This window comes from Diceros bicornis, chromosome 24 (genome assembly GCF_020826845.1).
Source record: "Diceros bicornis minor isolate mBicDic1 chromosome 24, mDicBic1.mat.cur, whole genome shotgun sequence".
NCBI classification, from domain to species: Eukaryota; Metazoa; Chordata; class Mammalia; order Perissodactyla; family Rhinocerotidae; genus Diceros; species Diceros bicornis.
The window spans coordinates 20,891,623-20,919,299 of NC_080763.1; the positions used below are offsets into that span (position 1 = coordinate 20,891,623).

Below are 27,677 nucleotides of genomic sequence, written 5' to 3' on the forward strand. Positions count from 1 at the left end.
TAGCCAGTGCTCTTCAAAAGTATCAAGGTTATAAAAGACAAAGAAAAACTGTGGAACTAACTACTTCAGATTAAAGGACTTTGAGAGGACATGACAACAAAATGCAACATGTGATCCTGGATTGGATCCTGAACCAGAAAAAGGACGTTAGTGAGACAATTGGCCAAATCTGAATAAGGTCTGTAGACTACAGTATTGCATCAATGTTAATTTCCTGATTGTGATCTTTGTACTGTGGCTATTTGGAGCATCAGGGTGAAGAGTATATGGGAATGCTTTGTGTAAGTTTGTGTAAGTGTTTTGTAAGTCTAAAACTATTTCAAAATTAAAAATTTTCGTACAAGTGTTAGTCATTGGTTGAGGGCCAGTATTGAGATCCTTTGAAAACCTAATTGCCAATGCTTTTTAGCTAGTAATTCAGTTCTGACAGGGATCTGCCATCATTCTCCACTAGTTTGTAAATCAGTCAAGCAGAATGGTTTTTCCTAGACTGTTATTTTGAGTAAATGGTCAGAAATCACTTTTATTAAGCACAACAGTATCATATAATCCAATGTTTAGTGTTAGAAGCACTTGGGTAGGTGACCAAAACAGGGCCTGAAGTGTCCACTCCCTGCCACTTCACCACTCCCACCCTCGTACCACCCCGATGTCACCACCAAAACAGTGACCATTTAGAAAGCTCAATTTTAGTTCTTTGGGAAAGTACATGAGGATGAGACATTGCTACTTCTCAGCAGGATTCTAATGTGATCCTAGGTTGGTAGTTTTTTGTTTTATTTGTTTTGCTTTGTTTTACCATCCAATACCTCCTCTCAATCCAATGAGGTCTTGAATGAAAGACCTCAAAGCCCTTTACCGATTTTACTCAAGAAATCTTCAAAATGAAGATTTTACTTCTCTGGAGAAGTCAGTACAGACTGAGGAAAGTATCAGAAGACCCAGACACCACTTACTGACCCTGGAACCTCAAAACAGTCTTCTAACCTGATCAAACCCCAGTTTCCTCATCAGTAAAATGAGAACAAATGATATCTATCCTCCCTCACAAGGTTGTTACATGATGTGAAGAATCATCATGAGACAATGCTGAGTACACTTTATGATAGGGTAAGAAATGTCCGTAACCTAGGGATAGAGAAACTGAAGCCAAGATTCATGGCAACAAACTCACACAGGGACTGAGTCCAGAACCCAGAACTTTTCATTTCTACTCTAGGTTTCTACTCACTAGATCAAAAATGCCTCACTCAGAAAATACACAACACAAGTAACTCCACTTCCAAAGGCTTAACAAAATCCCCTCTGGAAAAATTCCTAATGCACGAGTCTGCTCAGACTTTAAGTACAAGTCAAGATCACATTCATCAGATGTAACAGGGGGCATATTGGGATAATATTAATTAATTTTACTCCACCACAAAGTGAGAACCTCCAAACAGCCTTTAGTTCTCTCCCTGAGTAATGATCTGGTGTTCCCTCAAGTGCTATAGAAAGGCAGTATCAGGCTGCAGCCCATTAGGTGCATGGAGAGATGCAAAGTAAGCAGGAAGACTTAAAGGGATACTATTGATGTGAACATCATATTTTTATTAAATCTTTCTCTCTAAAATACCAGCATCAAATTGCATTACTGACTTTAAAGTACTCTTAAAAAACTAAATGCATATTCCTCACTCCCAGAGTTACAGTGATTAGAGGATCTGATCTCTACATAGTCTCAGTAACAGAAATAAAGGATTTGATTGTTCCAGGTAGGAAAAAACATCAGATAGACAACAACATCAACAGCTTACATCAATAGTCCCCCCCAGGGGATCTGAATGTTGTACCAAATTTAGAAAGTTCTATATCCTTGATTCTCCTAATCTTTGGGCTAGGACTCAGAAAATTAGGTGACATCTCTGAAGCATCTGGGGTGGTACTTTACCGAGCTGAGGACAAAGGAAACTAGTCAGATCATTTTCATCTTGATGATTCTAATTTATTTTAAAATTTGAGTAGTGATACTTATTTAACAAAAGCAACAACAAAATGATAGATGTGTTGACTGCTCACACAGCTCTTGCAATTCCGGAGGTCACAAAAGGGAGATCTTTGTCCCTAATAGGCATCAGGAGAGAATGTCTAGAAACGATGGTTTAGAAGATGAGCTCTCTATAATATTCTGCACAGAAATTTAACTGGAATTATCTTTTTGGGGATCTAATTGCTTACTCTTCAGTTTTGAAATTGCTCTTAATAAGGTTACCTTTTAAAGCTATATTCATTACAAACACCCCCCTTTCTTCAGTTTGACCTGGGAAAGAGCAAGGAAGATATACATAGATATATTTTTTTCCTATATATATTCACATATATTACATATATATATTTATATATATACACACATTCCTATATTCCATATATAGGAATACTCAAGGGGCAGCAATGGAACAATGGTAAAGGCAAAGAGTATAGGTCCTGGAGTCAGGTTGCCAGGAATCAATAGCTGGTTCCTTATTAGCTGTGGGGCTTTAAGTACGTTTCTTAACCTTATTACTAAGGCTCAGTTTCCTCATCTCTAAACCGGAGATAGTACAAGCACCTAGCTCATGGAGTAGGCAGGGAAAGCACTCAGAACAATGCCTGGCACACCAATATTGGCCATTGCCAGGTAGAGAAAGAGGGACAAAAACAGAACATCAACCATCAAGGCATTTGGAAACCCAGGACAGTCAGCTTCCTTCTCCTCCGCCTCCTCTGAGTTTCCTTCCTTCACCTTAAGATATTTGCCTCCAAATCAATGTCTGTTCCATCCTCTCAATCCTAACTCACCTAACCTCTCTGGGTTGATCTTTCTCAACCAAAAAGTGAAAGATTTGAACTTGATCATCTCCAAAGTCCCTTCCAGTGCTCTCTCTTATTTGTTTTTCAAGGATGTAAATTGCAAGTCTGTTGAAAGATACTATAACCAAGGTGAGACAAGGTGCTCAGGCAATGGTAGGATATATTACTCTGCTCGCATTGGCTACACCAACTGAGAAAGATGAGGACATCTACTACCCCAACAGCAGAAACTGAAGATCAAGCTATACTAGTAAAGATAAAATAGATAAACAATAGCCATCCTCAGATAAATCTTTCCATGGGAGTTTGTCTTGTTTAGACAGTTCTTCATTCTTGGTTCCCCTTCAGAACCCCAAGCTAGACTCTGAAATTAGGTGGCTTTTTAGCATTTGTTTTAATTACGTGGATTTTTAAAAATTTCAAATTCAAAGGCAAGCTGTCATTGCAAATTTCAAGACTACAAACAACTCCACAGATTTCAAATGATAGTACAGATTGGTTGCACATATTTGTATTAACAGGGAACTTCACATTTCATCAACGAGAGCAAGTCGTAATGCTCTGAACTCAATATCTGAGGCAAAGTAACTGAACAGATAAAGTAAAGAGGTGGAGAAGGACAGCAAGAGAAGGTGTATCTCCTTAGCAGAAACCAACTGGAACCAACTATATTAACTTTTTCACACATGTGAGCATGCAGGAATATCACAACGTTGGAGGTTTAGGCCATATTTCCCAAGAGCAAGGGCCACATACAGATTAGCAGAACATCCCAAAAGTGGGTAAGGTGGTTACTTTCCTTCTCTCAAAACGGAGAACAAATGCCCAGGCAAGTGCTTACACATTTCAAGCAGGAGAAAAGTAGAAGCCCTTTCTGTCTCAGGCCACCAGGGAAGCACAAAGGGTCCACTTGTGGGTTTCTTTGCTTGGTCCTAGCTTTTGTTTGGTTGGTTTGTCATTTTAATGAGAGGTCTAACTCATGAGGATCTGAAAAGGCTGGATTGTCAAAGCAGATCTTCTCAGACACTTACAAGCAGCCTGTTGCCTGGGCAGCCACTCAGATCTCCTACCCCATGCCAAATGGCAGGGCTGTGTCTCATGGCCTGTGCGCTCATGGAGGCTGGAGACCCTGACCACACTTAGTGGGAGTTCAGAATCTTCATGTCAGCTCGGTTGAGTGTTGTGCCTAATCAGAGATCTTCTTTCATCTGGACTCATCCCCTTGGCTCTTAAATTGGTACCTGGAGCAAGGCATACCACCCTAGGCATGCAGTCCCCTCTGGCTGTACCCTTCATTCCTACCCCAAGTCCAGCAGCCAACTCCAATCTCAGTTCCCTGGCCTCCACCTCCAGGTACAGCCAAGGGAGGCAGAGTTAGCCAAGCACTTCCCCAGCCATTTTCTCTTACAGTTGAAGCCAGAAGCCAGAAGCCCACCATTCTCCACACAGAGCTCCCCAGAGTCCAAGCAAGCCTCAGTTCCCCCACCTAGGCCCAGGCCCGCTTGGGTATGCATGCACACACAGCAGGGCTGGGTGGAAGCAGCTCTAGTAGCCTCTCCCACACTAATAAGGGGGTCCAAACCCAGAAAAACAAAAGACAAGCTGGGGGGGTGGGGAGGAGGGAGGAAAGAAAGAAAAAATTAAAAAACAAAACAAAACAAAAAAACTATGATGATTTTGCCCTCATTGTAAGACAGGTCAGCCAAGACATACCTTTTGACTAAGACCGCACAGCTGTTCATTCTTGGGACTGCCAACAAGGTGGATGGTCTTCTCCATCGCCCAGGGGCCTTGAGCAAGTGTTGCTTTGGTTTATTTCAGGAGGTGCTATTGGAAACATAAAACAAAGTGCCTGGAGGGCACTATAAAATAATAGAAGAAGAAATACAGGAGACTTGATCATCCAACAGGAATTTATATGTTTGTAAACAGGGGCAAGGAAGGGAAATATACTGTGAGGTATCATTCTTGCTTCCATGAGCACAGCCTCGGGTTGTTGAGTCACTGCTGAGTTCATGACTTTCTGCTTATGTTCCGTTCCTGCATTTGGAAATTGCTCTTCGCCAGGAGGAAAGTGAGGAGAAAACCAGCAACAACACAACAGCAGCTATGCTGACGGAGAGGAGGAGCCCAGGAGGCGTTGCTGGTCTGGGCCCAGGCGCTCGGGGGAGGCCACACTCCAGTGGCCCAGACTTCTCAGGAACTGCTGACATTTTCTTGCAAGCAGGGAGGAAGATGGAAAGGTCAGGGAGGAGAAATGGGGAGGGGGCTGCCATGAGAAGCCACAAACTCCGTGGGGTACAGAAAGTGCAATCATCTCCCATTGAGGAAATCCTCCTGCCTAGGTCTCCTTGAATCAATCCTCCCCCCAGTGGTTTTCTTCTAAACAGGATATGACTTCAATTTCTTTGATTTCCCTCCTCTCTCTCTCAAATAAAAGGTCTCTCTCAAATAAAAGGTCCACTTCTAATAATAGATAGAATACATAAATAATAATTTTTTAATGTTATTGGTTCTTTGTTCCCAAACCCAATGTTCCTTCTCTGTTCATTTTGCCAATAAATAGGAAAACTGAGGAAATCAACTCTGCTTGTGTCAAAAAGATCCCCTCCCCCCTAAAAAAGAGAGAATCTGCCTAACTTCCCATTTCTATGGAAAATAAATAGTACATCATGATGCCATCTCTCTGAAGGACTGTTATTCTGCTTTTTTCGTTCTGTTTTGCTTCAGTAGTTTGTGCTTCTGTTGTACATACCCAAAATGGAGGGAAGCTGGGGAAGGGACATGTGGAAAGTGAGAGGAAAAAGCAGGGAGGAAGGGAAAACCTAAAGTTGTCTTTCATTAAAAAAATATCTCAGAACCAGAACAATGACCAAAGTCAGAGGGTGATGGCTAATTGCCCAGAGAGTCTGTTCCGTGGGTTTAGCAACTGCCCTTTTTATCTGCTGTGGGTGAACCCCGGCCACTGCGGCGTCCTCGGCAGGAGCGAGGCTCTTCCAAATCGTCCTCGTCAAAGCCGTGGAAAGTTGAGGTGTCACTTTCTGACGTGGAACCGAATAAGTCCTCCGTGGTGCGTGCTGCGGCCGCTGCCTCCTTCTCCTTCCTGCCTTCTCCTCCCAAATGAGCTGACATGTATGATGAATATATCAGCACATGGTTAAGCAACAGACAGCATTATTAATATTCTTATTTACATTATTACAATGTTATTTTTAATAGCAAGATCATAAACCATTATACACCAAAAGGGATTAACTGGATGCATCACCTGGCGACAGGGATTTAGGGTAAGGAGACAAAGCCAACATTGCCAGGGAAAAGGATTCCTCCCTCCCCAAAAAGCATCATCTCTACCATAATATATATGTCCACAGCTCTGACAGCGAAAGCTTCAACCTGGGTCTTTCTTTCTTCTCTTCTGTATGCACACATACGCATGCACACTCGCTCAACCTGTCCCAGACAATGAATTTCCTTGGTGGTTTTAAAGCCTGGTTGGTATTTCTTTGGTGTTTTTTCGGTTGCTGTATCTTTGAACAATGTTTGTCCTTCACTTTGACAGTCAGCTTTACAAAGGTATTACTATCAGATAACCTGTTCGAGGTGGTTAAGCCTCCATCCACTTTGTTTTTATTTTTACCCATTTCTAATCCCATTCTTTCGGTACCCTTTCAATTCTGCCCTTACACCATGTAGTTCATTTGCACTGAAAGCAAAAAGAAGTTGGAAAGGCTGATAAGTGGTAGGTAACAAAAGAGTCTCTCATTTTCTGTAACCACTGGAGGACACTTTTGTGAGCTGCACCCACATACATGCGCATAAACATACACATGTGCGTGCCCATACACACACATACACACTCCAGCCGCTAAAGACGCCCAGGTCTTAGTTACTCCAGAAAGTCCAGAGTTGTCAAATCTAATTCAGAGCATTAAGAAAGTGAGAAATAGGGGGTAAAAAAGCCTAATAAAATACAGGATCCTGAAATCTCTAAAACTCAGGTTTAAGCTTTTTCACATTCTAAGTGGGCCCCAGGACTGCTCTCAAATGAAGTCGTGATAGGCCGCTTATGGTGCCAATTTCAGGAATCGAACTTTTTCCCCAGGAAACAGAGGTAGCAGGGTAGATGGAAAGGGAAAGGCAGCTCTTCCGAGTTCCACACTCTTCCTTGGGAGGACTCCAGGGAGGCCCTAGAGAAGTATTTGCCCACCTGCTTTAACAAGCACACCCCATGGGCTAAGGCCACCTGTTTATTCCCAAGGTATCAACTATTTCAGGAACATCAGAGTCAGACCTTGACTAAATTATCCATCAAAATTAATCCTCAGCAAATGCAATGTGAAGACCTAGGCTGGTATAAAATGGCCCCCTGAGTCACACAGCAGACAGATCTAGGGAAGAAAAAGCTGAATAAAGGCTGTGAAGAGAAAGGGTTTGGGTAGGAAAAAAAACAACTGCCCATTTCCGGTCCCCCATGGCAAGTACCCCATCCCTTGTAGGAAAGGAAGGGGGGAAATTATAGCAGTTTGCAGTGAGAATTCTGAAGCTGCCCTCTCTAGTACATCCCAAACCCACAGCAGTCCATAGCATTCTGCCTAGAACATCACTTTGCCGGGTGACTGCTTCTGGCGGTAGAGATTTTGTCTGATCGCTTGCTTTTAAAAAACACTGACTTGGATTTCATTTGTTTCATTTTCTTTTTATGTATCTAAAACCCAGAGTCCACTCTCACATGGGCCCGTTCTTTTAAGCTAGCACCAGTAGAGTAAAAAGTTCAACATTAGGTATCATGTTTGGAAAGTAAATGAATTCACAGAATTGCACAGACGGGCCCCCCATCAGAGTCCTTAAGAGTTAAATGTTGAGGGTTGTGTGCAATGGAAACCATACTCCTTTTCCAACTACTGATTTGCCACTCAAGTCAGTCTTGAAGCCTAAACAACCCAAACACCAAATATAAAGAGACTAAAGCTAAGGTTTGCGGGCAAAGCAAGGGAAGAACAGAGTTGCTACAGTAAACCCAGGTGTGGTCATCTCAGTCCTTCTCTTGGGACTAGGAGTAGAAGAGACACTGGGTAGAAAGAGAGAAAAGAGTGATGACTCCTCACTGCTGGACCCACCATCCAACTGAACTGTCTTTCACCCACTAGTCAGCAGCTGATGAGACTCAAGATGAATCTGAAACTTTCTCTCCTCCCTGCCTTGCGCTTCAGCCTAGTTATCACAAAATAATTTGAAAAACAGGTAGTACCAACCAACCATGACCAGCCAAAAATAATAATTTGGTTAGAATTGAAAAACCAAACAACAGCTTGAACAAAACTTGAAGACCTGAACTCATTTTAAGAAATGAAAGAACAAAACCAAAGTCTTTTTTCATTATTTTAGTCTTTGGATAGATGAAAGATGAAAATTTCAAAACATGCCAACTCAACTCCAGATTAGCGCTAAGAACACCTGCCCTTTTGCCTCCTTGATCTATCAGGGTCTCTTTTGTCTGTTCCATATGAGAAAATGGGATGAGTGGCCAATGGAGGTGGTATTTATGCAGCAAGCCAAGAGCCCAGGGGTCTCTGACTCCCACAATTCAAGACGTGGCTACTCTCCCAATATTCACGTTTCCATACTCTCCCCGTTTGCCCCAGGCACTTCCACAGAACAAACACATCTTTTAATTACATGCACAACACCTGATACAAAGAAGCATGTTGCCTGTGTCTCCAGGTGTTTCCACACTATCTCACTGTTGTCCACCACAACACACACAAAGAAATATCCACCCCATGGAAAGGCCAGACACAAGTCAAAAACTTCTCCTTTCCCTTTTCCCCAGATTCCAGGGCACAACTTTTGATCCTTATGACCCAAAGAAGAAAAATATCAAAATGACCTGACAACTCCTCTCCACTCAAAATCATCACCACCTTCACTTCTCCACTCCACCCTTCAACCCCCACACAAGATGGAATGCAAGTGGAACAGTTCCTGGTCTACAGGCACATGATGCAAGAAGGGACCACACTCACCAGAGCGTCCACAGTCTGCACAGGACACCAGCTCTTCAGGCCTCCCGCTCTTCTTGTTCATGTTAGAGCCCCCCAAGCAGAAGTCACAGTAGTTATTGGGAATGACTGTCCCATCCGGTCCTTTCTGGGCTGTGGAAATATATAAAAAAAAAAATCCAATTTTAGGCTGAGATGAGTTTCTACCGGCCCCTTTTCTCCCACATTGTGGCAGAATTGCTCCAGAAGGAATATGAAGTTTAGAATCTGAGGTTGTGTTACAACCAAATTGTTAAATTGCACTGTTTTCTTTTTAATCCTCCTCAGTTCAACAGTCTTAATGCCTTGCAAGCCATCCAGAGTTTAGTTTGATTTTTGCAATATTTCCCATCTCTGTGTTTTTACACAAACTACTTGCTCCTCTGATCGCATCCCTGGATGGGCAAAGCATCCAGAAGGCCTACTAGTCAAGTGAACTTCTCCTAGCCCTGAACAACCAACTCTCAGGGCCTGACAGCAGATGGAAACTATAAACAATGGTGTGACTAGAGGGAGAGAGAACGGTCAATGCCTAGGCCGTGACGTTGGGAAAGATGCTCTCGTTTAGATGTTCCTCCTGTCCCTGAAAATGAAAACAAAGAAGCACTGATGGGCGGTCATTTTCAGGAAGGACACTGAAGATGCTCTTGGGTACTCTGATGAACATTTTGGCTGGTGTTCAGCCTCATCTCTCTGAAGTCCAGACTCATTGGTCAAGGAAAGCATCCAGGACTAGTTAATCAGCAGATCCCAAGTGCCTAGAAGTAGAACTGGACACTTAGTTCAGTGACAGGACACTCTGGCCTCATGCCAGAGATAGGTTGAATGGTGAATTATTGAGCATGTCTTGAGGCTTAAGACCTTCATAAGCCACCCATGCTGAAAGTCCTTATACAAAGGCAAAGAAACATCTTGGGACACGATGCTAAAAACAACGCAGCACATGTCCTCGAGCACTGAAATCATCCTCAGTTTCTGGGGGCCGGTTGAAAAGCCTTGGACAGATCTTTGCATGGGAAGAAATACCTCCATTTTCCTGTCTTGTTTTACCCCTATTGTGGACATTTCTTTGTCACATTAACACTCCCTGTTTGTGACTAAAAAGAAAAGTCTCTCTATTTATGGGATCAGCCTGAACCACCGGGGTATTTTCCTCCTCGCTATGCCCATTGTCTGCTATCTTTCATTATTCACTGGCTAACATTAATCAGGGTCCCGTAGGGTAAAAATCTGTAAAAGGAAGCAGATAGGTGAGCAGAAATACCATCCAGACAGTTAGTGATAAACGGATTCACCCACTTTAATATGATTCCCTCTGGCCTCCGCTTCCTCCTACCTCTGCTTTGCCTCCAGGAATAGAAAAGCTTACCTGGGGAAGGCAGAAGACAAAAGCTTGCAGAATTACATTATAGAGGGTTAATCCATTTATCAATTGCTATTTGGATTGTTTAATCAGTTTCTAAGTCATTGATTTTCATCTTCAGGGAGGCAGACAAGTCTCTGCAAGAAAAGTGTTGGATGTTTGGGGCAGACAGAGGAGCTGGCCACACTCGGTGGTCTGTTGAGTGGGTTTTTCTTCATCGGTCACTGCATCTCAAAGACATCTGCATCTCATACAGAATGGTTTCGCAAATAATCTCCAAAAATCAGTACGTCTGCAAAACTTTTACTCAGCCTCTAAAACTTTCATTGGTCAAATCCAGAAGGAAGTCCCTTTCTTCCTTCTCTCTCAATTGCCATCTTAACCATTTTTAGAACTCTCTTAAGAAAATCCAAGCATGCCTATGAAGCAAATAAACTCAGGGTTTCCTCATTAATAGACTATCATAGAAATCAATCAAAAAGTGAACAGAAAGAAGTGGGGTATATTAAATTTAGGGGTTGAGCTAAGTTTCAGGATTGACATGAACTAGATATAAAATGTAGAGATGCCAATCACAACTTAGGTAGCCTCCTGCATGAAAAGCGTTCGAAGAATCCCATGCATATCATCCACTGAAACTCGCAGGAGGCCCCATCTCATCATCTGTCTCTCTCCTGTTCTCTAGGGACTTCCTATTATGTCAGATTTTCTCCCCTTTCAAAAAATCTTTAAGCAACCAAAGAATCTGCAACACGCTGTATCCCTTGTGATTTATGAGGATGAAGAAGTAGAATATACAGTACAAGAACTCCCAGATAATTCTTTACAGTTTTTACCACAAATAGACCTTTAGTGGAATACCCCATTGAATTAGGGACTCCGATACTGCAAGAAATAAAAAATTCAGAAATGATCTAGTAGAACAAAGCAGACAGTGATAGAGAAATTGATCTATGTAAAAAGACCACAGGAGCAGAATTTAATTCATCTGATGAAGAGAAGTTTCTGAGGAGACTGATTCAGAGCAGGGTCCCCACATACATTTGTGTCGGTTGTTGCCCATAGAAAGTGCCTGGCCGAGGGGGTGAAGAGGTGCTAAAATGCCAGTTGTAGGCCCTGGTGAATGCAGTTGTGACGTGCAGGGGTGGGGGTTGTGGGGGATGGCGTGTACGATTTTAGTCTAGCAATTACACAGTACAGAAAGTGACAGTGAACAGTTATACTTCATTTTTAGCAAAATCCTTTTTGCTTCAGTTCCTACTCTCTTCTCACGACAGAGAGCTCAAAGCTTCCTTCCATCTTGGTAAAATGGCAGCGTGGGATGGACTAATCCATAGCTTTTACATCTGGTTCACTTATACTTTTTGGTACATTTTTAGGATTGGTTTCTGAGTGAGAGTTCTCCCATGGAGCTCTCCCAATTCCCCAGCCAGAAATGACCAGTTACACCTTGGGGAGGGCACTCTGCTGACACCACTTTTATGACCCTTCTCTTGTTTACATACATGTGTACACCTTCCTCATGTCCCCATATCAAATGATCTACTCCTTCAAGTCGGGGACCATGTCTAACTCATTGTTGTAACACCCACATGCCTTGCACACAGGAAATGGTTAACAACAATGTGTGGGATGAACAGCTTAGAGAAGGAAGGTGGAGATGTAAGTAGGCTGCCCAGTGACACCCCTGGGACCTCCTCCTACAGGGACAGAGCCCTGTGTTTGCCTCCTCTGTGGCAGAGTTATCTGTTGCTCTGAATATCATTCACTGCCTGGTTTATTTCCCTAGTCTTCAGAGAGAAGAGCTGGTCTATGTCCAAACGCATTGGTCAGTCATGTGGCCTGGTCTCATGTCTGGCTCCCAGAGAACACAAGAGTGGGTGGCTGAGAGCCCTGGGTTGCTGGAAGAATTACACCGTACCCCTACTATGGTAGGTAAAACATCCTGTACACAAACATACAAGAAAATTATAAGACTGTGATTCATTGTCTCTTGAGAAGGGGACACCAGGTTATTCCTACCCACTCAGCCTCCCTCTTGTTCAACTGGTTTTGAAAAGAAAAAAAAGCAGACACTTATTGTACTACAAAACTGTGATGGATCTTATACTGAAGGCTTTACATATGTCATAACATAGATTCTCACAAAAACTTTGTAATGTAGGGATTATTTAACTGATGAGGTCACTGAAGCCCAAAGAGATTAAGGCACTGGCTCCAAGCCCCGGTTACAAAGTGGAGGAGACCGGCTTCACCCGGGGTTGTCTGTGTCCCCAGACACTCTCTGCCCCTGGTCACACTTCTTTGCCCCCTGGGACGTCCAGAGGCAAACACTTTCTGGCCATACCTTGCATATAAAATATTTCATAAACCTCTTTCGTGTCAGCTTGATTTGCCCAATACATTATTATGAAGCCCAACACAATAAAAATTATTGAAATTGGCCTGATAAAAGTGGAAATTCCCTTTGAGCTTAAATTTAATGTCCCTACCACAGTAATATATCCTGGGTGATCCTGTTTATTGTCATATACTCTGCAGAAACACTTCTCCAGAGAATTCCAGAGGCTCATGAAGACATGTTTTTAAGTAAATCTTACACCATGGCTATACCAGCCTATGGCCTGACCCAGCTGTGAGCAATTTCCTGGTACCATGTAAGAGATCATTATAAAAAGAATTTTACTATAAATAGGAAGCTCGCCCAGACCTTGCAAGTAGGATTTAAATAGAGATTCTGCTTAGGGGAAATTGAGTCCCGCTTTATAGAATAAGATGATGGGGAAGGCAAAGACCAAGTGGTATCTTGATGGCAGCATCCGCGATGATGGATTTGGTTTTCTGTTGATTAATGTTCACAGGCTGAGATCATATAACAGATACAAGGAAGCTGCCGAGAAAATCAAGTGAGCCTTAAGAGTTTAGGAATTTACCTGGGGGAGATAACTCTAGAAAGCTCAAAGGAAAAACAAATGGAAATCAGCAACAAAGTTCACGAAGAAATGCAAAAATAAATAAGTAACAAAGGGTGGGAGGGAACATTCAAATAAATCAAACCAACAGAAAGGAAAAGCCAGGCCCCCAACAGTACCACCACCACACTCAGTAAAGGGTGAGCAGTCATTCTGGAAAGGTATTAGTGTGCGCTATAGGATTTTTGACTTCAATCAAGCCACATGTCTATGGCAAACAAGGCCCCAAATCTTCCATAGAACCACCACCTAGACAGAGCTGTCTTTCTCCCTTTCAGTCTGATCTCTGCTGTGATATGCCTGCCACTTGTGAAAAGAATGAGTGGCAGGGATAGTCTGGCCACCAGCAACAGCCCCTCATCTGGTTCTGCCAAGACCAAAGCTACAGCCCAAGTGTCCTAGGGAAGCAAGCCAGAAGTTTAGGCTCCTCCACGGCACATCCACAAAAGCATGACTTCATATCCTGAGCAGACGCTCAGACCGCCTGCCAGGGCCTGGTGTACACAAGCACGCGGCCATGCTCCGTGCCCACCACCCAGCCCCGGTGCCAGTCTCAGTCCAGCAGTTGTTTTTCCAGGGCCTGCTAGTTGGGGTGTGCAGCCCTCGGGGAATCTGGGGGCAGTGAGCAGAGCCCTCCAGGAGGAGACGTGCCTCTCCTCATCCCTCTCGCTTGTCCCCCGACCACCCTCCATGGCTGACAGTTCCCGTCCCTCCACAGGTCTGACATGTTTCCATGGCAACCAGAATCCTAGGCTCCAGCAGCCTCTGGTCTTGCCACCTGTTATTACTCCATCTCTCAAGTGTAAAGCATCCTAGCCCGGCTGTGCAGAGCGCATCTTGAGAGGACGGAGTAAAGAAAAGGGGAGAGAAAAAGAGGGAAAGTGAAAAGGTGGTCCCAGGCTGGCCACACAGGACACAAGGGACCGCCAGGCTAGAAGAGGAAGCTTCAGAGACAGGAAGGGTGAGGAAGGAGGGCGTAAGCAACGTGTCTTCCCTTCAAAATCAGCGAGCAGGCCTCAGCTGGAGGCCGCCGCCACATCCTGCTACCTTCCACCCAGCCTTTAATGAGGGACGTGGGAGGGGGAGGCAGTGGAAGGCTGAGGCCGAGAGGCAGATGTGAAGAGATCTGTGCGGCCCACGTGGAGCAGAGCAAGGAGAGGGTTAAGGTGGCGAGATCAAGACTGTGGGGAAGGCTGGACCAGGGGGCAAACAGAGCCTCGAAGCCTGGATAAATGGCCTTAATTCTCATGCTCCTGCTCACCCTCCTCCTTGCGTGTTTACTCATATAAATTATCCCCAAGGTCTGACACTTTTTTTCACTGCTTCCATAGGATTGATGAAAAAATAAATCCCACAGATCCAAGGAATAAAAATGTTGGGTTTCCATTCAGGCTGGTTCTTCTTGGCCACCTAATAGCTACTCAGGCCCCATCCTGGGGCTCCAGGAGGAAGATAAATGATGCCTTCCTCCCTCCCTGAATGTGGAAAGGCAGGGGACTCGAGGAGCTGGCACGGAAACGGACACCAGGGTCCCCTCACCACACAACTGTTAGGCTATCAGAGTCCTCAATGGAGAGAACTCACTCTTCCTCACAGGCCATGTTGCCACCTGGCATTGAGGACGATGTGAATGTATGATAAGGATTAAGGGGGGCAGCTGCTAATGTAGGATGATTCCAGGCACCACTGAGATTAGTCCACCTGGAGAAGAGAAGGCTGAGGCTTGATTTAACAAGTTTCAAGTTTTTGGATGGGGCTAAATCACCTCACTCTGTGTCATCAAGGACAACATGAGACAGAACGAGCTGACACGGCAGCAACGCTTCAAGGAAGCTGGGAACGAAGGCCGGTAAACAGTTAAAGGCATCGAAGGAGGAGTGGGCTTCTCTGAGGAGGCCTCTGCACCTGGGAAGGTTTCCTCAGGCTGGGAGGTGTTTGAGTGCAACCTATCTAGAGTCAAGAGAATATGCTAGATGATGTCTTAAGGTCTCTTTTAGGCTTATTATTTGCAGATTATTATAGGTGAAAGAAGAGAGAAAAGCAAAGTTTTCCAAACCCAGAGGAACTCAGCCTTTCATCACTGTTTTATATTTGTGAACGTTCTCTTTCCCTATTAGCTGTGAGCTCCCTGAGGGCAGGAGTGGTGCCTTTCATCTCTGAATCCCCAGCACCTGGCACAGTGATTGACAAAGAGCTGACAGTAAATACTTAATGAAAGGATGGACAAATCTTCACAGAGGATTTTTGAGAGAAAAAAAATCTACCAGGCACAGAGAACGCAAAGACTAGGAATTGAGTGGATGTAAAGGGTCCCTCGAGTCCTGAGTCACCACTCTAAGGCACTGCCGGCGTGAGTCCTGTTCACAACAGGAGACAGAAAGAGTGGGGAGTAGAAGCGATGGGGGGCCCGTTGGAGAGAAGAAAGCTGTGGTGGAAAAAGCCAATGGGCCTGCCTTCCTGCAAGAATCCTCTCCCTTAGGCTTTTCTTTGTAAACCAGGATGGAAGGAATTAAGAACTTCCAGGCTCAGCTGGCCCCAGAGTCCCTTAAACTCCATCTTCGGTTTCTCGCCAGAAGCGCTGCAGCAGCTGGAGAGAAAACAGCCCCGTCTTACTATGTGTTTTGGTGGCTGTAGCAGCTTTATAAACATTTTAAAATGTGGTGTCAGTCACCCCACCCTTCCTTGCCCCTACCTTCTCTTCCTCCATCTTTATAGAATACAAAACTCGCACCCTTAGACGCAAACCCTGTGACTATTTACTCCTAAAAACTGTGCCGTAAAAACAGAAAACACATCTGCTCATATTGATATCTCCATCTCGATGGACGGATTTGGTAAGAGGTGTAATTCGCCAGCAGTCTGCACACCATGTCACCAGTGCTGGGGCTAGCCGGTCACATGACCAGTCAGTAATGTCCTTTGTGCCCTGGCCTTAGGCCAGCAACCTGGGTCTGACATTGATGCTTCGGAAAAGCAAGAAAAAGGCCAAGTAAAGCTGATTACTTTTCTCAGCGCTGATTAGGGAAAGCACAAGGAGATATTTCAATTTTCCAGTGGAAGGTCATGTGGGTCAGTTCACGCCCCAGCGTAGCGGCTTGTTATTGCCACCAAATGAGTCGGTTGAGGAGGAAAACGCTTAATTTGAGAGTAACTATGTCAGCAGGCCTCTGAATGAATGGTGTCGTTCCCCTCAGAGAATTGCAGGACATCTCGGTGCTTTAGAGCCGGATCAGCCTCGTCCCTCTAAGTTCAGGATATTATTATTGTGGTATTAGAATTCAGCAAGGCCCCGTCCTCTCTTGCTCAGCCTTGCCGCTCTCCACCACTCCTCGTCACCACATACATGGGACTCAGGTATGTCAGCCCCATCAATCCACAACAGGCTGGAATTTTTTGTGTCCTTCAGACTGAAAAACAGTAACCAGGAAAAGGATGAGCCTCAAGCGTCAGACCTGAGGATTAGGAGAGAGTCAAGAGGCCACAGAGCTGAGGGGCAGCCCAGCCCCGGGATGAGGACACCAACAGGGGACATACCCAGAAAGCAAGCCAGGAGGCAGGTGCTGGGACCCACAGAGATGTCTATCCTAGGAAGCACGGAGCCCTAGGGAAAGAATGAAAACCAAGCTTACCCCCTAGATTTAACAGTGCGATCTGATTCCTGGCCAGTTATCTGACTCGGCGCATCCAAAGAAGAGAGAATTAAAAGGAAACAGATTGACTGAACATTGGTCTTCGGAAGCTGGATTTCTCTGAGGCAGTGGTTCACCTGGGAACTTGTTAAAAATGCAAATTCTAGGGCCCCAATCCAGACCTACTGCATCTGAAACTCTAGGGTGGGATCTGGTGGTCTGTGTTTTAAGGAACCCTCCAGGGGATTCTGATGCACTCAAGCTTGAGAACCACGGCTCTAACGTGACACGTGAGAGTCATATCACACTGTATCACATACATTTTCTGTTGATGCTGTGCTCTATATGAATTAATGTTTAATCTTCACATAACCCTATGAGATAGATGCATTAGTGTTCTGATTTTACACAGGTGATGCTCGAGGCACAAGGAAGCTAAGTATTCTGCCTAAGGTCACATGTTAGTAGTGGCTATGCTGGCTCTGAATCCAGGCAGTGTGGCTCTCAGCTGGTCCACCTGACACTACGCCACCAAAGGCACATACAACCACACCTGAGGGAAGTCAGGCCAGAATGGTCGGCAGGCCTTGGGGGCCAGGGCTTCTTGAATTTGAGTGTTGTGCAAACAGACCACTTAGGGACCTCATTAAAATCCAGATTAGAATTCATGGGTCTGGGGTAGAGCCTGAGATTCCATATTTCTTACAAGCTCCCCCGCAGGGTTGCAACAGCCAACTGTCTGGGTTTGCCTGGCACTGAGGGGTTCCCAGGGCATGGGACTTTCAGTCTAAAGCTGGCAAAGTCCAGGGCAAACCTGGACGAATCCATCACCTGAGTCCCAGGTGATGCTGATGCTGCTGACACACCTTGAGAAGCAACAATACAGGCCCTGAAGGTGAAGAATTTGGATTGTATTCAAATGTGATAAACGTGTTGAGAGTGGGGTGTGGCATAATCAGTTTTATACTTCAAAAAGACCACTTTGGCTACTCCATGGAGAATAGACTACAAGAGGGAAGAAGAGAGGCTGGGAGACCAGTCAAGTTGCAATGATACAAGCTGGAGCTGGTGGTGGCTAGGAGATGGAGAAAGGGAGACAGATGTGTGGTATATTTTGGAGGGGGATTCAATATGAGTGGTGAAGGAAAACAAAGGGCCAAGGCTGAATCCTGGGATTTTCCCTTTAGGCACAGCATTATTGTTCTTTTTTTTAAAGAACACAGTCAGAAAGAGTAATTTGAGCTTAGAAAGACAGTGAGATACAGACTGAGAGAGAAAGATGCAGGAAAATTATTGAACAGAGTGATGTGTGATGTTTTTTGTATAGTAAAACTCATTTACAGATTAAAGTCTTAAGCAGAATTTGTAACGGGGGGAGGAGTCCATATAACACAAAAACAGCTAAAGTTCATTTTAAAGACGAAACGTGCCTGCAACAGACTGAATTGTGTCTCCCCCCAAAATTCATACGTTGAAGCCCTAACCCCCAAGGTGATGGTATTTGGAGACGGGCCTTTGGGAGGAGATGAGGGTTAGATGAGGTCAGGGGGATGGGGCCCTCATGGTGAGATTAGTGCTCTTATAAGAAGAGACACCAGAGAGCTTGCTTCTCTCTCTACCCACATGCACCGAAGAAAGGCCATGTGAGGACACAGCAAGAAGACAGCCATCTCCAATCCAAGGAGAGAGTCCTCAGCAGACATCAACCCTGGTGGCACCTTTATCTTGGACTTCCAGTCTCCAGAACTGTGAGAAATAAATTCCCGCTGTCTAAGCCACCCAGGCTATGGTATTATGTTATGGCAGCCCCAGCTGACTAAGGTAGCACCTATTAATATATTCATTTCTTTTGAAAAGCCACTATGCAATATGATGCATTTAACAGTCGGCCTATAGGTGAAAACTTTGTCGTGGGACCATGACAAGGACCCCAGGCTGAGATGGGCATCCATCACTTGGGGTTCCAACATCCTGACATAATTGAATGGCATCCTACTCAAGCACATTCACATCTCAGCTTCCCATCTTGCTAACCACGTGACTTGGGGCAAATTACTCAACCTCTCTGAGCCTCGGTTTCCTCATCTGTAAAATGAGAGTGATAACATATGCCCCAGGATCTGTGAACACTAATGGGGTGATGTGTGTAAAGTACCTGGCACCTAGTAAGTGTTCCATTACTTCTTTTCCTCTTTCCTCTCCTCAAAATAATTTTATTTCTGATAAGGCAGGAAAAAAATCAAAAGCCTAAATAAGTAAGCTTTCCCAAGAAGTGACAACATGACAGAAGAATTCACACTCACGCTCCGTGTTCAGGGCACATCACTGGGTCTCTGTGTGCCCTGGTGTCCTCTAGGGGATACAGCACCTACCTTATAAGGTTGTTGTGAGGAATGGGTGAGATAAATGTGGCTCACTTAACACAGTGTCTGACACATTCAAGGAATGTCAGCAAGTATCATTGTCATCATCATTGCTCAGGACATAGAATTCTTCAATCCTGAACATTCTAGGTAATTAGGCCAAAATTGCGAGAGAAATACAAGAGGCTCATAGCAAGCCAAGGGGTGGGTGGATGCCTGATCTTGGGGAAATGGGACAGTAAATACAGGGACAGCACGCTTGGCTAGATGCTGCTCCACAGCTTCCTCCCCCTGGGTTTCCTGCATCCATCCTATTTCCCCAATTAAAGCAGAAGTTCTCCTAGGGTGAAGTCACGTGTTATGCCTTTTTGGAGGCCCAATTACACTTAGCCCCACAAGTGGGCATGTGCACAGTAAGTGCTCAATAAATACTCAAGTTTAGCCTGTGTAGGAGGATTGGTGTCCCATATCTAAGATTTAGCAAAGGACGTGCCAGGGCCAGGTCAGGCTCTGATAGTTATGCCTGATGCCACTGAGACCCCCATAGGCAGTTAGCTTCCCAGGATCGCACAGCCACAGATGGGCCATGACTCAGATCAGCCATCTGTGGTCACTGACATGCTCTGTTGATCCAAATGGCACAGGGATGGGATATCAGCACTCACGACGTGCAGGCATGGTGCCAAACACCCACATCATCCCACTGAAGACGTACGGCAACCCCATGAGGTCAGTTTGATTGTTCTCTCTGTTTTACAGATGAGGCAATGAAGGAGCAGAGACACATAAGTAACTGGCCCACATTTACTGAAGATGGCAGGGTGACAGAGTCATGATACCCACTCTGGCCTGGCCAATTCCATTGCCATTCTCCCAGCCACTAGGTCAAGCGTATGGATGACCCACAGGACTGGGAAATGAACTCCAAGTCTACCTTCAGGCCAGAGCAAGCCCTCAGCTTCTTCTATGCTTTGCAATCTGTAAACTGTTTATTTAAATAATAATTCATCTAAAGAACACCGGTTGTTCGTTTCCAAATTTGCTCTTCAGGAAGCAAGAAGCAGCTCACTTTTCCTGACAGAGCCCTCTATCTGAATTTTCCTCTCTCTCCTGTAACAAAGCCTGAATTTCCTGTGTCAAGGTTGGGTAAGTGGTGGGTTGTGTGGGCTTTATGGCTTTTCAGGCTCCTTCCAGAGTAATCCAAATTCTTAAGCTTGTGTCAGAGGTAATTTTCACTCTCTCTCTTAAAGCTGTATCCGATGCCCCTGGGCTCTATGTTAGAGGACAGGGATGTCAGAAGATGAACATCTGTTAGATCTTTCCCATCAGTGTGGCAATGACATCATATGCTTCTTTTAGATAATTTGCACATTATCAGACTAATTTTCAGATTATCTAATCAGCCGACATTACCCTTACTCAACTCCACTCTCCTCTTTCAGTTCTGCAGAGTACAACATGCCCTCCAAAGGTGCACTAGGGTGGGCCTTTTCTTCTCTGATAGATACTGAAAGCCATGTACCAGGCAGACCCCCATTACACAGAAGACTGAGACCTCCCAGGACCTAGGACAACCCGACATCCCTGCCATGGACCTAAGAAATAGGCTTGAAATAAATTTTATAGAACTATATTTTAAAAAACATTTCTCTCTTAGGAGCTCCAAGTATGTTATAGAAAGCATTTTATATTCGTTTATGCTATTAAATAAAAGAGATATACCATACGATTAATAATATGCCAAATGGATTTCTCTATAAATCATTTGTTCTTGCCTTCCAGTAATTGCTACTGTGGGGTTCTCTATTTCCTATAGGATGATGACTACACAGCCTGGCATAGAAGACGCTCCCAACGTGGCCCTGCCTCCATTTCCACCATTCTTGCAATAATATCAGACCCAACTACTGCCAGCTGTTGGAATGCACCATGCTATTTCCTACCTCCCTGCCTCTGTACCTATGGTTACCTCTACCTGGGAAGCCCTCTCCCTCCTGGGAAATCCCTTCTTATTCTTCAAGGGCTAACTTACATGTCACCTCCGTGAAGCCTTTGCAAATCCCCTAATGCAGTAGTTCTCAAGCTTTGTGAGCACCAGAATGCCCTGGAGGGCCTCTTAAAACACAGACTGCTGGTCCCCACCCTTGCAGTCTCTGATTCACAAGGTCTGGTGGAGCCGAGAATCTGCATTTCCAACAAGTTCCCAGGTGATGCTGATGCCACACTTAGAGCACCACTGCCCTACAGAGTGAAGGCGTGCAGTGCCCTTGAGTCCTATGCTCCTTCACCAGTCTGTGCAGAGCCTGTTGCACACTCCCGCTCAAAAAGGTGAGCTCCTTAAGGACGGGGACCAAGACAGCATTCAGTACATGGTTACTAAACCGATGGATGGATGGATGGATGGACAGACAGATGGACAGATGAATGGATTAGACTGAATTTATTTACATAGCTTTTCCATCCAAGTCCAGGACCTCCCAGATGCCCACACCCACCCAACCCCCCAAAATGTACCTTGAAAACATCATCTATAATAGAGTCCCACTGTGTAGAGAAGGTAAAAAGAAATTCAAGAAGAGTTTTGACATTGTGAGCCTGTGTCAAAGGAGTTTTGAATTCTAATCTCGTGCTCTTTCTGCTAGCCTGGCCCCACTAGGGCTGTTTACCAAGGCGGCATTTAAGGAGTCACAACAGAATGCTTCCGAGTGGCACCTCTTGGAGTCATAACCTCCCACCCTCCTTTCACACACACACACGGGGGCACACGGTGATTTCATTTGCAGGAGACAGATGAAGGTAGTAAGAGAAGTGGAGGAAGGAAGAAGAATCCAGCCTCACCCAGGGAGGGGAAGGGCAGCAGCTCGGGTGGGGAAGACCCCCAACTCCCAAGGGGGAGTGTCTGAGCTCCAAGCCGCCCTGGGCTGCCCGTAGTTGAGGCAACGAGGCAAGGGAACAAAGGAAGGAGACAAGCCTAGAGAAGAGACAAGAAGCATATCCTCAGGAGAACATGAGAGACAGAAGAGGAACAAAGGCCAGAGAACAGCAGCCAGGAGGGGCAGGAGGACAGGAGGAATGGCAGTCAATTGCTGAGCTGGCAGCACAGGGCAGCTGGAGGCTGGGAGGAGGTCAATGCCGGCTCCCGCACTCCGCTCTGCCCTTTCAGCAGCAGCAGGCACAGGGATGAGCAATGGGCTTCGCTGGAGACACAGCTGGGGGGATGCAGCAAGGGACAGCAGGAGGACCAAAGTCAAAAGGTCTCTACTGCTCCAGGTGGTGCAAACGCAGATGCCTGTGGCTCTGAAAACTCCTGAGTCTGTAGGGCTGGTTTCCCAATAGGCCTGTGCTCACAAGCAGTGTGGGTCACCCTGCAGCTCTGCTGAAGAGGGAAAGTCAGCATTCCCACTCCATGGGCATCCAGACCTTTCCCTGGGGGAACTGCAGATTAGCCTCTTGGATTAAGCTCTCCTGCCTCCCTCCCCAACTCCAGAAGCCCTGCCAAGGGAGGATCACGAAGCTGAGACCTTAGGATGCCGCAGAGCTGTCACATTCAATTCACCACACAGCCCTAGTGGCATTTAGGGGCAGGATGGATGGGAGCCCACCCCCAAACAGTGGGAGCAGCTAATGACTGGGTATTAATGATGCTGGCAATTAGCGCTCACAATAAAATGGTTGGGGGCTTCTCACCAGGGGAATGTGGGAGGGAACAGAGCACACATTCGGAGCAGCAGACAGATTGGTGGCGTGTGTGGTGCAGAGAACCTGGGAAGAGCCACTGTCTCTTGGATTTGTCCAGAGAAATTGGGGAATAGAGAAAGGATGGCTTCTGTGGACACTGAGGGCCTGTCTGCAGCACCCTCCCCACTAGCAAAATTGGGGTTAATCACAGAGTTCTCGGAGGCATTGTGAGGAGATGTCATTTGTGAGGGTTCTGGAACCTTCCTTGTGTGAGGAGGCTCCAGACGAGCCCAGGTACAGCTATTCTTATCTATGTGGTTTAAAACCCTTGGGTAGTCAGAGGATTCTTTTTGGTTTTTGTTTGTATGTTTTACTGAGAAAGATCCACTGCCAATCTTCCTCTTTTTGTATGTGAGCTGCCACCACAGCATGGCCACTGACAGATGAGTGGTGCAGCTCTGTGCCCAGGAACCGAATCCAGGCCACTGAAGCAGGGCGTGCCAAACTTAACCCCTAGGCCACTGAGGCTGGCCCCAGAGGATCCTTTCTGAAGAACCCAATTTCTCATCAGTAGAGTGAAAAGGAGAAGAGGGTAGAAAGGGGGTTGGAGCGAATGTGCTCCCTGACAAACCCACAGACAGAAGAGAACCAGCATCAGGATGAGATTTCTTAGGGATATGTCACCTTCTAGGAAGAGGCAAAACACAGCTCCCCTGCTAAGCAAGGCCATCTGGCCTCAAGGTGAGGACATAAGGAGACAGAAGACACCGGCCCATGAGAGTGCATGAGGAGATCTGGTGGACAGAGAATAATATGCCAGTGCCCATCTCGGAAATCAACAGCCAGCTGTGAGGGGACCTCAGGAATAGCTAAGGAGGAGACTGCCTCTATCCACTTATGTTCTGCAGTATCCCTGGGGGGCCACACAGAACCTTCTTCTGCTGTTGCCATCACTGTGCACAGACACGAAAGAGACTCAGACAAAAGAGAAGCATTCCAAACCCTATAGCGTGAGTAGAGCCCCTGCATACACAGGAACAGAATGGCCTGACATTTGAAAAGAGATGTAAAGGAGATAAGCTGCACTGGGGGGAGTAAGAAATAATACCAAGCTAATAAATACTTTAGAGAGAGCAACCACCACTAATAAATACTTTCCAGAGAGCAACCCAAATCAAAGGAGGTCATTCTCAGCCTCCTCAAGGCAGGAGACAATAGCTATGCCTTGGCCACTCAGATCAGAAAAGGGATAAGAAGAGAGAAAGGGAAATGCAAATAACATCTGCCTCGGTACAGGTCAATGTATTTTCCTTCCTGAAAGACAAGGGTGACTGGACAAAGGAAACCTCTTCCCAGAGAGAAGACAGAGACCTCAGCATCGTAGCTACTCAGGAGCTGGTGAGGGGAGGTGAGCAAAGCTCTGTCAGACTCCCTGCCCTGCTTTTCAGGTTCTGTCCGGATGACAACAGTAGGTAAGAAAATAACATTCTGTCACACAAAAGGCTTGAACCCTGAAAGTGAGGAAGAATTAAAGAAGGTGCTATGGGCTGAACTGTGTCCCATCAAAATTCATATGGTGAAGCCCTAACCCCCAGTACCTCAGAAGGTGTCTATATTCGGAGATGGCCCCTTTAAAGAGGTGATTAAAGAGGAAAAGTTAAATGAGACCCTTAGGATGGACCCTAATCCAATCTGACTGGTGTCCCTATAAGAACAGGAAATTTGGACATATAAAGAGACATCAGGGGTACACATGCACAGAGGGACGACCATGTAAAGGGGCAGCAAGAGGGTGGCCGTCCACAAGCCAAGGAGAGAGGCCTCAGAGGAATCCTACCCTCCCGGCACATTGATCTGGGACTTCCAGCCTCCAGAACTGTGATAAAATAAATTTCTGTTCTTTAAGCCACCCAGTCTTTGGTATTTTGTCATGGCAGCCTGAGCAGACTAAGACAGAAGGCAATGTGACAGAGGGAAAGTGGGGTAGGGGTTGGGGAAACACATACTAATCTAATGAAAGGTCTTGGCTACAGTGTGTTCATTATTTCAACTATTTGGTGGAGGTGGCCAATCGACATCAGTTGACTGACTGATTGACTGAAATGCACAGGGGTCACCCCCAATCCTAGAGTCTGAATATTTTTAAAGGTCTGACCCCTTTAATTACGTTGAATTGTTGAGTTTAGGAACACCTACCACCAAATCTTGTGAACAAAATAAAAAACATGTGGCATGTCCACAATTATTCTTCACCTAACCATCTTCGAATGCCCCACATCTTGAAGCAAGTCCATAAGATTCCATTACCCCATCCCATTCTGAGTTTACTATAGGCCCAGAAACCATAAGGAATGTTATAGAAGGAAGTCAACTGGTGAATGCTAAGCCCTTTTTGACTCCCTAATTCATGACTGGAAGTTCAGGAAGGAAAGCAAGAATAGAAATGGAAACACAAATCTTCAGGATTATTTTGGGTCTTAGAGCCCAATATCCCAAATGACAAGTGCACCCAGATCATGTTTGTTGACTGAGTGCTCAAGTGAAGAGCATGGAGGCTCCAGGCAGTACTTCTAAGGAGAGCCCTGTACCAAAATTATGACCCCTGTAACAGCTAAGACAATAGATCAAGAATATTCTACGTCTCTTGGTGGCCAAGGACTGTCTGTCTGAACTGACACACCCAAGGGCTATGCCCAACTCAAGTTAACAGATGTGAATGGATCTTCTGGAGCTGAAGGAAAAGAGGAACAGGTCTGGCATTTGAAAATGGCCAGGTAAGAATGTTTCCCTTCTACCTTAACACCTTCCTTCCTCTGGGAGCAGAGATGGGTATGCCACCCCTGCCCAGGTCACTCTAAGTCTGGGGCTTGGCTGACCCACAGGGGCAGCTGGGGCTGGGTTGAAAGAGCCAACTTACCATAGGACATTGAGACCAATCAATGATTGTCACCAGAAGATGCCAGAGATGAAAAAAAGAATGCTCCACAGCCCTGCCCACCCACTTCATCACTGCCCAACCCAACACTTGGGAACTCACGTCTGTGGTTCTCGTTTCTGTGGTTGGGTGGGGACCGGGTCTCCTGGTCTTGGGCTTCATCCCCCTCCTCACTGGCCAAGTGAGTGTGAGCGTAGTGGTAACTGAGTCCCGGCCGGTTCTTGTAGCGCTTGCCGCAGACTAGAGAGGAAAAGAGGAAAGGAAGGGAAAACACAAACGTCAGCAACCTCTGCAGCCACTGCCATCATTCTCCCAGGAGTGACTCCCATCCATCCACCCCAGAGCAGGTTTCCCTTTAAAATGTCTCCTACCCCCAACACCCATTACCCCCCTGGACAGAACTAACACTGCTATAACAATGGGCCACATAAAGAAAACCAGAAGAGTGGAGGATGGAAGTTGAGCTGTGTAAGAGCTCCATCATTTCCTAGCTGTGAGACCCTGGGCAAGTCACTTTTCCTCTCTGTGCCTCAGTTTCTTCAGAAGGAAAGTGGGAATAATAATAATATAGTACTTACTTCATAGAGTTGTTATGATGAGTTAATCTGTATGCAAAGCACTAGACCAGTGCCAGGCACATGGTAAGGGTGATGATTACTATACCTTCGAAGTCAAAGAGCACTGGGAATCTATCCAGTCAACACCCATGGAACAGATGAGGCAAGTGAGGCCCAGCAAGGATAAGTGATTTGCCTGGGAACACACAGCTAGTTGTGGCAGAGCTATTAGAACCCAGGTCTCCTGGTTTCCTATGCAGTGCTTCTCCCACCACTCTGTGGTTGACTCTGTGTGAAGTATAAAAGCTTGATATGGAAAATATTTTATGTATCACCCAGTGATTTTGTGCCAGAAAACATATTCCATTTCCACCATGGAAACCATGAAGCAGAGGCATCCTCGATAGATGTGGCAACCAAGAGCTGTGCCCTTGATGCCCCGGACAGCCTCTGAAACCCAAAATCTCTAAAAATGTGTCCTTGCAAGCACTACCTCTCAAATGGACAGCGTGAGACAAGAGCAATAAGCAACATTAAATACGGCTTCCTGGAGCCAAGAAGAAGAAAAGGCGCAATTCCATTGGTTAGCTGCTCAGTACCTGAGAAACAGAAATCTAGCCAAATGGCCTAAGTCCAGGCCACCACTCCCACTCTCCCCCCACACAAAGCCCAATATCTCAGCCCCTTGAGGGATGGCACTGCTGGTAGCAGAAGCCTTGACCGTCTTCCAGTAAAAAAATCCTACGCCAACCCTCTCATCTTGTGCCCACTTCTCCCCAGCAGGTAAACCCCACCAGATCTGCCAGAGAACCTGAGGTTAGAAGCTTTAAGAGACTCTCCCTTCACATGACTGGGTTATACCAGTAAGCATAAATGTTTCACAAGGTAGAGAGAACACAGACTTCATCATCAGACCTGGTTCAAATCCCAGTTCTGGGTGCCAAAGTTGACCAGCTGTATGACCTCAACAGTATGGAGGAAAGCTGTTTGCCAGCCGTCTTACCCAATTCCCTTATTATTTCTGGTAGGGTTTCTTTTCTTACCAGATTCCCTTAGGTTTTTTAGGTATTACAACAATCTATTGGCAAAAATAGACTATGTCAACTTCTCTTTCTCATATTTATACAAACTATTTTATCAATTCGTTTGTAAGAATCACCAAGATAATATGTTAAAATAGGAAAAGCAAGCTTTTCCTATTTTAATGAAGTTGGATTTAGTGTTTCATTGTTTAGAATCATATCTGTGGCTTATTTTTAAGTCTTTATCAAATTTATGTAGTTCCTCTTATTCCTGTTTTAGAGTTTTAT

At 45.4% G+C, this 27,677-nt stretch overlaps 1 protein-coding gene across 1 annotated transcript in view; it reads right to left on the reverse strand.

Annotated features, from left to right (window-relative positions):
* Positions 1-27,677, reverse strand: part of DPF3 (double PHD fingers 3) — a 159,683-nt gene that overhangs the window by 45,767 nt on the left and 86,239 nt on the right. Inside the window, exons 7-8 of the mRNA XM_058566873.1 lie at positions 25,913-26,050; positions 8,856-8,984 (exon numbers count right to left, since the gene is read on the reverse strand). Of these exons, the coding sequence (XP_058422856.1) occupies positions 8,856-8,984; positions 25,913-26,050 (267 nt within the window). The remainder of the gene's footprint in view (positions 1-8,855; positions 8,985-25,912; positions 26,051-27,677) is intronic.